At 54.6% G+C, this 13,364-nt stretch overlaps 1 protein-coding gene across 4 annotated transcripts; it reads left to right on the plus strand.

Moving 5' to 3' along the window:
* PLIN5 (perilipin 5) lies at positions 1 to 10,808 on the plus strand. 4 transcript variants are annotated; one of them, XM_043911907.1, is made up of 9 exons: positions 21 to 83; positions 530 to 581; positions 1,085 to 1,166; positions 2,024 to 2,219; positions 3,215 to 3,297; positions 3,900 to 4,080; positions 5,475 to 5,674; positions 9,444 to 9,563; positions 9,795 to 10,808. In XM_043911907.1, the coding sequence occupies exons 3-9, from the start codon at positions 1,107 to 1,109 to the stop codon at positions 10,323 to 10,325; spliced, it is 1,371 nt and encodes a 456-aa protein (XP_043767842.1). In that variant the 5' UTR covers positions 21 to 83; positions 530 to 581; positions 1,085 to 1,106; the 3' UTR covers positions 10,326 to 10,808. The 4 variants fall into 4 exon arrangements, with proteins under 4 accessions (XP_043767841.1, XP_043767840.1, XP_043767844.1 ...); XM_043911906.1 differs by lacking the exon at positions 530 to 581 and having other exon boundaries at positions 1 to 83; positions 952 to 1,166; XM_043911905.1 differs by lacking the exon at positions 530 to 581 and having other exon boundaries at positions 10 to 83.
* The last annotated feature ends 2,556 nt before the right edge of the window (positions 10,809 to 13,364 follow it).

Here is a 13,364-nt window from a genome sequence, read left to right on the forward strand (position 1 = left end):
GGCGGGGCAGACTGGGGGCGGAGACTGGAGTCCGAGTCTAGGGTCTGTGGCGGAACCTGGGGGCCGAGGCTGAACGCGCCCAGGTGAGTGCCGCGCGGGCGGCGTCCAGGACCGCCCTGCAGGTCCCCGGGGGCCCCAGTGGGTGGGTGGACGGGCTAGAGTCCCGCGGCTTGGTAAGAGGTGGGATGTGATAGGCCGCAGCAGGTGGCTGAGACCCTTGTCCCACTTGGCAAAAGCTCAGGACCCTCCCTTTTGGGCGAGGAATAGGGTTCTAAGGGCGCAGGGGTGGGGACAGGGGAAGAACTGCAGGCAGGGAGTCTGAGGTCGAACTCTCTCTCTGAGTCTACTTAGCTGAGTGACCTTGGGCCCAGCATGGACCTGTTGTGTGCCTCAGTTTCCCTGTGTGTCAGACTGGACTGTGAGTTTACTGGTATTCTGTGGCTCCCACTCCACCTGCATCCCTGCTGGGGGCTGCTTGCACGATTCCATCCCTGGGCTGGGGGTAACAGGGATCTCCCTCACTTTGCAGAGGAGAAAGCAGCCCACACAGGTGAAGGCATTTGCCCAAAGTCACACAGCAGGTAATGGCAGGAAGGACTCGATCTTAGGTATCTCTCCCCCCAGAGCCCATGCTTTGAATCACTACCATGCCCCCATCCCGCCAGAGGTTTTCTGAAGTGAAAGTGTTAGTCGCTCAGTCGTGTCCGACTCTTTGCAAAAGCCCGCCAGGCTCCTCTGTCCGTGGAATTCTCCAGGCACGACTGCTGGAGTGGGTAGCCATTCCCTTCTCCAGGGGACCTTCCCGACCCAGCAGGTCTCCTGAATTGTGGCAGATCCTCTACCATCTGAGTCACCTGGGAAGTACGCACCTACTGTGTGCAGTGCCTTGTGCATGCATTGTCCCTGCCCAGGATGCTCTGAGGTAGGTATTATCATTTTCTCATCTTGCAGGTGAGGAAACTGAGACCCCAAGAGGAGACAAGACTTGCCTGGGTCACCAAGCCTAGCCAGACAGAACCCAGGGCCTGGGCGGGGGCTGGGAGGGCTGGTGTGCAAAGGCCTGTCACTCTGTCCTACCCCCCAGGGTGACCCTGTTTGCAGCAGGCATGTCAGAAGACGAAGCGGCTCAGGCCCCCGGACCCAGCTTGTGGGAGCAGGATCAGCAGGTGAGGGGCTGTGTCTCCCACAGAGCTTGGCTCAGGAGAGGGTAGGGGGACAGCCCCCTCAGGGAACAGTTTCAGACTGGGTCACCCCCCTTGCTTTGAGCACCTTACTCTTAGGGCATTTTGGACCATGGCTGGGGGAGGCCCATTCTACCCATTTCCCAGAGGGGCAAAATGAGGCCCAGGGAGGAGAGTCTCTCCAGACACTCCCAACCAGCTTACCTGGCCTCTGCTCAACCCTCTCCCTCTGCCATCTCTGGGTCTCTGCCTGCATCTCTCTGTTTCTGTGTCCACCATCATGGCACTCTCAACAAAACAATAACAACAACAATAACAGCATCAATCACAGCATACAGTCTGCATCATTCACTGGTTCAAGCACTTCATATACAATGACTCCTTGAATCCCCTTCACAGCCCTAGAAGCCCATTTCACAGATAAGGAGACTGAGGCACAGAGCAGTTCACATAGTTGCCCAAGTTCATACAGCTCGGAAGCGTCGGAACCAGAACTGAACTCAGATGGTCCAGAGGCTATGCCCTTTGTGTGTGTGTGTGTGTGTGTGTGTGTGTGCACGCATGCGCACGTGTGTTCAGTTGTGTCCAACTTTTTGTGACACCATGGACTGTAGCCTGCCAGACTTCTGGAGCAGACCAATTCCTTCAGAACTAGTTCTGCTGTGTGTCTGCTGTTGAGAACCAGAGCCCTAAACACCTCCATGAGGGTCTCCATTGCCTGCAAGCAGCTGCGCTCAATACACTTCCTCTCCTCCTCATCCTGGCCCAGATCGGGCTTTCCAGCTGGTGGCTGAGCCCCCCACCTCCACCTGGGACCCCTCTGATGCCACTCCTTCCTGCAGAGCGTGGTGCAGCGCGTGGCTGCCCTTCCCCTGATCAGGGCCACGTGCACTGCTGTCTCCGAGGCTTACAGCGCCGCCAAGGACAGACACCCGCTGCTGGGCTCCGCCTGCCGCCTGGCTGAGCACTGCGTGTGTGACCTGACCACCCGAGCCCTGGACCATGCCCAGCCACTGCTCAGCCACCTGCAGCCCCAGCGTGAGTTCCCCTGGCTAGTGTCCTGGGTCCTGTGGTTTTCCCACTGCCCTGCCCTCTCACGCTCCACTACAAGGAACCCCCTGAGTTGAATGTGCCTCTGCAGTCTTTTTTTCTTTTTGGCCACGCCCCTCATCACATGAGGTCTTAGTTCCCTGACCAGGGATCAAACTTGTGCCCCCTGCAATGGAGGGATGGAGTCTTAACCATTGGACTTCCCCAGGGAAGTCCTGCTGCACAGTGTAGCCTAAATTCTGTCTCCCCGACCTGCATCACCCTTGCTGGGTCCTTTTGCCTGCACCATCTTCCCCCCTGTTTGTTTCCCATCTTCCCCTCTGTTCCCCTCTTATTTGTCCCTCTGTAGTTTGATCGTCTGGCTACCTGCTCTTAGCTGTTTATGTGTCCACCCCTTTGGTTCCCATTTGTCTGTCTCACTGTCCTCCTCCCTTTGACTAGCCTGATGTGCCTTGGGTCCCTCTGCTGTCCGATCTCCCTCCCCTGTCTGCCCCTCTGTCCCTGCCCCCACCCATCCTGAGCCTGCAACCACCTCAGGGGTCCAATCCAGGGGTGTGGTGGGGGGCAGAGAGATCCCTGGTCTTACATCTGACTGAGGAAGGGGATCACCTGAGGGTCCCAACCCAGGGCCGCACCCTCCCTTCTTCTCAGCTGGCTTGTGTGATCTTGAACCTGCTTGCTGAGGTGTCTGAGTTGCACATGGGTGAGGAGTCACTTTGGTGCTGGCAGCACTGATGGCAGGGCTGAGGCGGGAAGGGCAGAGAGGCAGGGTCCCGCCTGGTGGCCCACCCACAGCCTCAGGGTCCCCAGCCCCTTGCAGGGGACCAGCCAGGTGCCCCGCTCCCTATCTCTTTCCCCCTGTGTGTGTCTCTATCTCTTTTTTTCTGCCTGTCCCCCAGCATCCCCTCTGTCCATGACTCTCTGAGTGTCCCTAGTTCCCTTGACATCTCCCCAATTCTCACTCCCTGCCTCTCTGTCTCCAGTGGCCACAGTGAATGATCTTGCCTGCAGGGGCCTGGACAAGCTGGAAGAGAAACTGCCCTTTCTCCAGCATCCTTCAGAGACGGTAACCCCCCAGCACTGCCAGATCATGTGGGAACCTATGTGGGGGCAGTGGAGGTGGGAGTGAGAAATGCAGCCTCCTCCCAGACCCAACCTCAATACCTGGGCCAGGACCCAGTCAGGCTTCAGTCAATTTGAGATAACACCAGCCAGATGAAAATTAGATGTCAATTAGACACCCATGTTTACTGAGCACTTAATATGTGCCAGCTGGTGCTAAGCCTCCCTTCAACAACCCCATGAGAAACAGACCTGATTTTCCCCCATTTTATAAAAGGGGTGGGACTTCCCTGGTGGCCCAGTGGTTAAGACTTCTCCTTCCAATGCAGGGGGTATGGGATCGATCCCGGGTTGGGGAGCTGAGATCCCACGTGCCTCCTGACCAAAAAACCAAACCATAAACAGAAGCAATACTATACCACATTCAATAAAGACTTTTAAAATGGTCCACATAAAGAAAAGAAAAAGAAAAATCATAAAGAGGGGGAAATAGTGGCCCAGAGGCAGTCAGGGGCCAGGGGTCCTTGCCTCACAGCCCGCCGGAGCTGGGGGCAAGGGAAGGGAGACCAAGGCTGACAGCACCTGGAGCTTGACCCCTCCTGCCAGGTGGTGACCTCGGCCAAGGGTGTGGTGTCCAGCGGCGTGACAGGCATGGTGGGCCTGGCCCGGCAGGGCCGCCGCTGGAGTGTGGAGCTGAAGCGATCCATGAGCCACGCCATGGATGTCGTGCTGGAAAAGTCAGAGGAGCTGGTGGACCACTTCCTGCCCATGACTGAGGAGGAGCTCGGTAAGACCAGCAGCCTCCCCATTCGCGCCTGAATCCTCCTGCCCAGGGCCCACCTCTAGAGGCTACAGATCAGAGAGGTCGCAGACTCATCCAAGGCCACACAGCAGATCAGCAGGGAACACAGGGTTCCAGTCCACTTCCATGGCTCCTGGCCCACATCCTAGTAGAAATCTGACTGCCCAGACCCTCAAGAGTGGACTGGACTGACAGACTGGAGGGCCACAGTCTCAAACTGGTGGCCCTCCAGACCGTGGCACCCCATGTTGCAGTATCTGTCCTATGCAGTGCCCTTAAAATGGTTTAATTCATCTCATTCATTTAAAAATCAGATTTCTGGGGACTTCCCCTGGTGGTCCAGTGGTTAAGAATCTGCCTTGCAATGCAGGGGATGCAGGTTTGATCCCTGGTCAGGGACTAAGATCCCACATGCCTCAGGGCAGCTGAGCCCGCATGATGCAACTAAGACCCAAGGCAGCCAAAGAAATAAATATACATAAAAATTAAAATCATATTTTGGTGACTTCCCCAGGGGTCCAGTGGTTAAGACTCTGCTTTCCAATGCAGGGGGCTCAGATTTGATCCCAGATCAGGGAGATGAGATCCCACATGCTGTGTGCTATGACAAAAAAAAAAAAAAAATCAGATTTTTGCCCTACAAAACCTGATTTCTGGTATGCCTTCAAAAAAAAAAAAAAAAAAAACTTGGGTTGAATAGCATCCTACCCTTTACGTGGTTTCCTTAAACCCCACCATTCTCCAAGGTTCTACATCTTGTCTTCCGGCCCTGGAGACAATCTGACTTCTCAGGCCTGCTTCATAGCACTTGAGGTATATGGGGCGTGTTCCCTCCTTGGCAGAAAGGCTGTGAGGCATTATTTTTAAATTTTACTTTATGTTTTGGCCATGGGGCGCAGCATACGGGATCCTAGTTCCCCCACCGTGGATGGAACCCCCCTGCAATGGAAGCGCGGGATCTTAACCACTGAACCACCAAGGAAGTCCCTGTGAGGCATTTTTGAAGCACCTATTGTGTGCCACGCACTCGTAATCAATTCTTTACTGTTATTAGCTCCATTTACAGATGAGGAAAACCGAGGTAAAGAGACCTAGTATTCAAGTTGAGTAGTTCTGGTTGCCTCGGTTCGAATCCCAGGTCAGCCTCTTGTACACTGTGGGACTCCACCTCTCTGTTCCTTGGTTTTCCTCGTCTGTAAATAGAACTAATAATCGTGGCTACATCGTAGGGTTTGGGGATGGTCGAATGAGTTGATATTGTAGAAGGGAACTCTAAATTTGCGAGTCCCCACCTCCCCCCACCCCCGTGCCCTGGCCGCTAATCCACCCAGGGGCAGAGGGCGAGGCCACCCTGACTCCCCGCCTCCTCTGTCCTCCAGCGGCGCTGGCGGCGGAGGCTGAGGGCCCGGAAGTGGGCTCGGTGGAAGAGCAGCGGAAACATCAGGGTTACTTCGTGCGCCTGGGTTCCCTGTCCACGCGGCTCCGCCACCTGGCGTATGAGCACTCTCTGGGGAAACTGAGGCAGAAGAAACACCATGCCCAGGACACGCTGGCCCAGCTGCAGGAGACCCTGGAGCTGGTGAGAGCTCTTGGCTCGCCTCCCCGACCCTGTGATGCGGGCCAGCACGCGTGGACTGAGTGCCTGGTCTGAAGGTGGAGGCGGAAGCATGTATGTGCAGGGCTGGGGCAGAGGAGGGACCCGGGGCTGGAGGCTAAGGTGGGGCTCGGAGGCTAAGCCTGGAGAGGTTCGGAGGGGCTTTGTGGAGGAGGGGAAGTAGGAGTTGGAATTTACAGGTGGTTAAGGTAGGTGGAAGGCTTCCCAGGTGCCGCTGGTGATAAAGAACCCACCTGCCAATGCAGGATATGTAAGAGATTTTAGTTCGATCCCTGGGTTGGGAAGATTCCCCTGGTGAAGGGAATGGCTACCCACTCTAGTTTTCTTGCCTGGAGAATTCCATGGACAGAGTACAGAGGAGCCTGGCGGGCTACAGTCCTCGGCGATGCGAAGAGTCAGAAACGACTCAGTGACTTTCATTTTTACTTTTCAGGGTAGATGGAAAAAGTGATGAAGGTACCTCAGGCTCTCTCATCACCAACCCCAATCTTCCCCAGACTTTCTCGAGTTCATAACCCAGCTTCTCCCCTCATTGTGCATCCTTCCCTCTCCAGAGGAACATGTTCTCTGGGCTTGATAGGTTCAGATGCCCCCAACCTGCTCCTCCTGCATCCTTCTCAGCTCAATTGATGGCAACCCTGTCCTAATAAGGGCTCAAGCCAAAACCTGGGAATCACCCTCAACTCCCCTCTTCTCCACCTCCTCTCCCACATCCGACACATCAGTACTGTTAACTCTGCCTTCAAAGTCTACCCTAAACCCTCACTCATCCTCCTCTTCCTCCACCTGGGTGCAGGCCTGATCCCGGTTGCCCATCCTGGATCCCACAGTCTGTCCTTCCTTAAGTAGCCACCAGAGGGCACCTGTGAGCACCGGAGTCGGCCAGTTTCATTGCACATAACGTCCTCAACAATAGACTGGGAAAGACTAGGGATATCTTCAAGGAAGTTAGAGATACCATGGGAAAATTTCATGCAAAGATGAACACAATAAAGGAAAGAAATGGTATGGACCTAACAGAATTGGAAGATATTAAGAAGAGGTGGCAACAATACACAAAAGAACTATACAAAAAAGATCATGAGGCAGATAACCACGATAGTGTGATCACTCACCCAGAGCCAGACATCCTGGAATGTGAAGTCAAGTGGGTCTTAGGAAGCATCACTACAAACAAAGCTAGTGGAGGTGATGGAATTCCAGCTGAGCTATTTCACATCCTAAAAGATGATGCTATGAAAGTGCTGCACTCAATATGCCAGCAAATTTGGAAAACTCAGCAGTGGCCACAGGACTGGAAAAGGTCAGTTTTCATTCCAATCCCAAAGAAAGGCAATGCCAAAGAATGTTCAAACTACTGCACAATTGCACTCATCTCACGTGCTAGCAAAGGAATGCTGAAAATTCTTCAAGCTAGGCTTCAACAGTACATGAACAGAGAACTTCCAGATGGTCAAACTGGATTTAGAAAAGTCAGAGGAACCAGAGATCAAATTGCCAACATCTGTTGGGTCATAGAAAAAGCAAGAGAATTCCAGAAAAACATCTGCTTTATTGACTACGCTAAAGCCTTTGACTATGTGGATCACAACAAACTGTGGAAAATTCTTCAAGAGATGGGAATACCAGACCACCTTACCTGCCTCCCTGAGACGTCTGTATGCAGGTCAAGAAGCAACAGTTAGAACCGGATATGGAACAATGGACTCATTCAAAACTGGGAAAGGAGTACATCAAGGCTGTATATTGTCACCCTGCTTACTTAACTTATATGCAGAGTGAAGTGAAAATGAAAGTCACTCAGTCGTGTCCAACTCTTTGTGATCCCATGGACTATACAGTCCATGGAATTCTCCAGGCCAGAATACTGGAGTAGGTAGCTGTTCCCTTCGCCAGGGGATCTTCCCAACCCAGGGACTGAATACAGGTATCCCATTTTGCAGGCAGATTCTTCACCAGATGAGCCATTGGGGAAGCCCAAGAATACTAGAGTGGGTAGCCTATCTCTTCTCCAGTGGATCTTCCCAACTCAGGAATCAAACTGAGGTCTCCTGCATTGCAGGTGGATATTCTTTACCAACTGAGCTATTAGGGAAGCCCCTAGTAGCAGAGTACATCATGCAAAATGCAGGCTGGATGAAGCACAAGCTGGAATCAAGATTGCTGGGAGAAATATCAATAATCTCAGATATGTAGATGACACCACCCTTATGGCAGAAAGCGAAGAGGAACTACAGAGCCTCTTGATGAAAGTGAAAGAGAGGAGTGAAAAAGCTGGCTTAAAATTCAGCATTCAGAATACCAAGATCATGGCAGCCAGTCCCATCACTTCATGGCAAATAGAGGGGAAACAATGGAAACAGTGACAGACTATTTTCTTGGGCTCCAAAAATGGCAGATGGTGACTGCAGCCATGAAATTAAAATATGCTTGCTCCATGGAAAAAAAGCTATGACTAACCTAGACAGCATATCAAAAAGCAGAGATATTACTTTGCCAACAAAGATCCATATAATCAAAGCTATGGTTTTTCCAATAGTCATGTATATATATGAGAGCTGGGCCATAAAGAATGCTGAGCGCCGAAGAATTGATGCTTTTGAACTGTGGTGTTGGAGAAGACTCTTGGAGAGTCCCTGGACAGCAAGGAGATCAAACCAGTTAATCCTAAAGGAAATCATTCCTGAATATTCATTGGAAAGTCTGATGTTGAAGCTAAAGCTCCAATACTTGGGCCACCTGATGCGAAGAACTGACTCATTGGAAAAGACCCTGATGTTGGGAAAGATTGAAGGCAGGAGGAGAAAGGGATGACAGAAGATGAGATGGTTGGATGGCATCACCGACTTGATGGACATGTTTGAGCAAGCTCCAGGAGTTGGTGATGGACAGGGAAGCCTGGCATGCTGCAGTCTATGGGGTTGCAAAGAGTCTGACACGACTGAGTGATTGAACTGACTGAATGTCCTCAAGGTTCAGCCCTGTTTTAGCCTGTCAGCACTTCCTTCCTCTTTAAGGTGACATAATACATTCATCCCTTAGAATCTGTGAGAGATTTATTCCAGGACCATCTGCCACGGATACCAAAATCCACAGATGCTCAAATCACTTCTGTAAAGTGGCCTAGTACGGTTTGCCCTCTGCATCCCCCGGTTCTGCATCTGTGGGTTCAAGCAACCCTGAATCCACAGATGCAGGACCTACGAATATGGAGGGTAGACTGTGTTCTGTTGTATGGATGGACCGCAGTTTATTTCTGTTAATCATCTCATACCTGCCCTGTCCTGTGAACTAAAGGTACAGTGACCCCCCTCCCCCAACCAGGACATTCACAGTCCAGTAGGGGTCAAGGGTCATGACAGGAGAGCATGCTGGATGCTGTGAGACCCAGAGGAGGGGTCCAACCAGGCTTGGGGGGTGGGAAGGCTTCTTGGAGGAGGTGACATTTACAATGAACTGGTATGAACTGATGGGGAGATGGGTGGCGGGGAGAGTGTACCTGAGATACCAGCCTGGGCAGAGGGCCGGCAGTGAGTCTGAGCTTCAGGGGAACCTCAGGTCACAGGTTTTGGCTAAGGTCAGGGAAGAGACTAGATGGGTCAGCCAAGCTGGATCAGCAGGCCATGAAGGTTTGCATCTAGTGCTTTTTGAGGCCAGATCCAGGACTGGGGTCCTGGTTCCCCCAACTCTCCAGCCCCTCCAGCTCTGATTATCATGGTCCTGGTTCGCACAGATCCACCGCATGCAGTGCGGAGTGACCCCCATCACCCCGGCCAGCCCGGGGAAGGTGCATGAGCTGTGGGAGGACTGGAGCCAGCGCCCCCTAGAGAACGGCCGGAGGCGCCACAGCCAGGTAGGATGGTGTGGGAGATGGGTGGGGGATGGGAGGAGGAGGGGAGGGAAGGGAGTGGGCTCTGGGTAGGTCCAAGGCTGCCAGGTTCCAATCAAGTGCTGAGGTCAGCTGACAGCTGGTTGGAGTGTCTGCAGGGAAACTGAGGCAGATGGGGGTCCCGGCAGGGGTCCATCCGTGACACCGAGGACCCGGCCCTCTGCTCCCACCCATTCCCACCCACGCCACCCACAGGCAGAGCTGGAGACCCTGGTGCTGTCCCGCAGCCTGATGCGGGAGCTGCAGAGTACCGTGGACGCGCTGGAGACCAGCGTGCGGGGCCTGCCCCCCAGCGCCCAGGAGAAAGTGGCCGAGGTGCGGCGCAGCGTGGACGCCCTGCAGGTAGCCTTTGCCGACGCCCGCCGCTTCGGAGACTTGCCAGCGGCCGTGTTGGCCGAGGGCCGGGGCAGCATGGCCCGGGCCCACGCGTGCGTGGACGAGCTGCTGGAGCTGGTGGTACAGGCCGTGCCCCTGCCCTGGCTGGTGGGGCCCTTCGCACCCATCCTCGTGGAGCGGCCCGAACCCCCGCCTGACCTGGAGGCCCTGGTGGACGAAGTCATCGGGGGGCCTGACCCCCGCTGGGCGCACCTGGACTGGCCAGCCCAGCAGAGAGCCTGGCAGGCCCAGCACGGGGAGGGAACAGTCCTCTCGGGGAACATTCCCGAGGAGGAATCTGAGCCCCCCAGCCGCCCCAAGCACACTCTGATGCCTGAGCTGGACTTTTGACTCGATGGAACCGCATAGGCAGCTGGAGGCCATCCTGCACCCCGAGAGCCCTGCTTCCCCCTAGCGGCCATGCGTCAGCACTACTAGCCGAAGCCTTGGTCTTGGCTCTTGCGTGGAGTTGGGGACCGAACTCCGAATCCTAGACTGAAGTCACTGATGTCAGATCGCCCCTAGTCTTTCCCATATGAGGACTTGAACGTAACTCAGGCTGACTAGCCCCAAGCTGGTTTCACTGGCTGTGGTCCCCATTGCTCCACCCTAAGAAGCTGATCAAAACTCCCCAGAGGATCACATGTTTTGCCCATGTGATAGAAGCAGAGGCACATGCTTCTGTCTGGAGCTTTGAAAAGTGAGTGAGTGTCCTTTTCCTCCCCCAGCTTTTCCATCTCGGACTGAGGGGTCCTCAGCTGGACCTGCTGCCCCCACTTGCTTAGCCATTTGGCATTTACTCTCCAGAATAAAGAGTATTGGTGTTGTCCAGAGGCCAGTGCCCTCTGTTCCAGCCGATGTGGGTCTCAGTGGTGGGATGCTGGGGGCTTCGGAGGTGTGCAACCATATCGCATGAGCCGGGGTTCGAGACTTGAAAGGAATGATGCCACCCTGACGAGCTTGACCTCCTGCCTGGAGTTCCACTGAGAGTGCCCCACCCACCTGGGTGAAGCATTCAGATGTTGCTTCCTGGAATGGAAGTCATTCACACTTTAATATAAATGAATGTCTGGGAAACTACAAGGAGCAGGATCAAGAGGAGGAGGGATCAGAGGGTGCAGCCGCTCCTATGCCCATCTCCCTGTGGCTTCTCTGGCTGCACCGGTCAGGATGGGGGAGACAGAGGCAGGGCAAGGGCCACAGGCCAGTCTCATGGGGGCCCTCCTGTCCTCTGACCGCATTTTTGGCTGGCCCTGAGGCAGCTCAGGGTGTTGGGAAACCACAGTCTTATGTGGTAAGGTCAGGGTGGCCCCTGGCTTCCCTGGGATCTGGCCCAGGGGTGACTGTGGGAGTCCCAGCCAATTTGCACCAGCTAGATTCACCTCCCTGCCACTGCTCAGGAACATCCCTGTTGCCGTCAGACCAACTATCTTCACTCCTCACTCTTCACTCCCTCAAATGCCTTCAGTCCTCAGGCATTTGAGGACTTCGGTTTCATCCTTGGGACGACTCAGACACTGCTGTGGTCCCAAGGAGCTGTGCACATCTCCCCACTTCAGGGCCGTTGTTCAGGCTGTGCCTGGAACACCTTCCCACCCTCCCATCTTTCTCTTGGCTACATCTGATCCATCCTCAAGCCCAGCCCCAGTGCCACCTCCTCCAGGAAGCCTTCCCTGACTCGACTCCTGTGGGATGTCTCCAACCCTCCATAGCCCACCTTTTTGGAGCTCCAAGTCCTTTCTATCTGGATATAAACCACAGGCAGCCTTGGCTTCTCTTTCCCTGAGAGGCTGGGGCTCCTGGAGGGCCAGGCTCAGTGAGAATGAGCAGAATGATACATGGAAAGAGCGTGTGGCAGAGCCTTGGCTATGGGGCATCAGTTTGACTAGAACTGAAGGGAGAGAAAGAGCCTGAGGTAAGTCCTCGAATCTGGGGGAAGGGAGCAGCAGTGAAGGCCCTGGGGCTGAGTCCCCGCCTTGCTTACAAACGGATGGGTCAGCGAGTGAGCCTCTCTGAAGTTCAGTTTTCTCCTCTGTGAAATGGGTATGAAAATAGGAGTAAGGCAGCAGTGCTCATGCCTGTGCAAAGGCCCTGGGGCAGGACTGTGCCTGGTGTCCTGGAGGAGCAGTGAGGAGGCTTGTGTGGAGCAGAGTGAGGAGGGGGAGAGACAGGGGGCAGGGGATAGGGCAGGAGTTGGTGCAGTCTTGTGGGAGGTGGGGTACACTTGGGTTTTTACCCCCAGGGAGGTGGGGAGGAGGGCTGTGGGCAGAGGAGGGACGGGATCTGACTCAGTGTTTATGATCATTTTTGTTATTTTTGCTGGGTTGCTCCCCATTTGCTGCATTGCAGCAGCCCTGTGGGGAGAGGGAGGGGCTCACCCTGGGTTTCCCACCCCCGCTTCCCTGCCACCTTTGGGAAGCATTGGCTGGGGAGGGGAGACAGTTTGGGAGATGCCCTTGTTTTGCTCCCCAGCTGTTTGGCAAACACAGTGATGGCTCCAAGGAAACAACCCAGGGGTCATCAGGCCCAGTGGCTAGACCCTCCCTCCTCCCAGCTTAGTGCCCAGAGCCACCAACTGGGTCTGTCCCCCCACCCCCACCAGCACACAGCTGGGATCCCTGTCCCAGGGGCAGACAGGGGCGTTCAAAGGGGGCTTGGCCATCATTTCTCTGCTTGCCTACCCACCCACCCCCTTCACAGACAACCTGCAGGTCTGGGTTCAAATCCTGTCTCTGCCAATTCCCAGCTCTACAGCCTCAGGCACAGGATGCCTTTTCCAGGAAGCCACCCTGGGTTGACCCAAGCCCACCAGGCCCAGATCTCACTCTTAGGGTATCCCCCAGTTCAGTTGGTGCCCTGTCTGGGTCTGTATTTAGGCCCTTTCTCAAGGGAAGTCCTTTCTGGAGAGTGACACATCCCCTCCCTGCCCCAGACAGACCCTGCTCCTCTCTTTCTCCCTGGACAATGCTAAGCTGATGTCTGTTGAACACCTGCTACATACCAGACACTGGGATCAATAGGTTACATGCGTGACCTCATTTCATGTTCACAACCACCCTCTGAGTTGGCCCATTTAGCCAAACATTTCTTGAGTGCCACCTGTGTTCTGGGTGCCATCCTGTTGCAGGGAACAAAAGACAGGCCCGGTGGATGTGAGGGAGGAAGCCATGGGGGTGTCTGGGGAAGATGCTGCAAGCAGAAGGAATAATAGCAGGTGCAAAGGTCCTGGAGCAGGACCAGGCCTAGCAATCTGGAGGAACAGAGAGGAGGCCTGTGTGGTTGAAGCGTGATGAGAGAGGGGGAAAGAGGGAGGAAGCAAGACCTTGTGGGCCCTGGTGAGGTGTCTGGAGGGGCAGCTGAAGCACACAGACAGTAACTGGCCAAGGCAAG

Source organism: Cervus elaphus, chromosome 9, assembly GCF_910594005.1.
Source record: "Cervus elaphus chromosome 9, mCerEla1.1, whole genome shotgun sequence".
Classification (NCBI taxonomy): domain Eukaryota; kingdom Metazoa; phylum Chordata; class Mammalia; order Artiodactyla; family Cervidae; genus Cervus; species Cervus elaphus.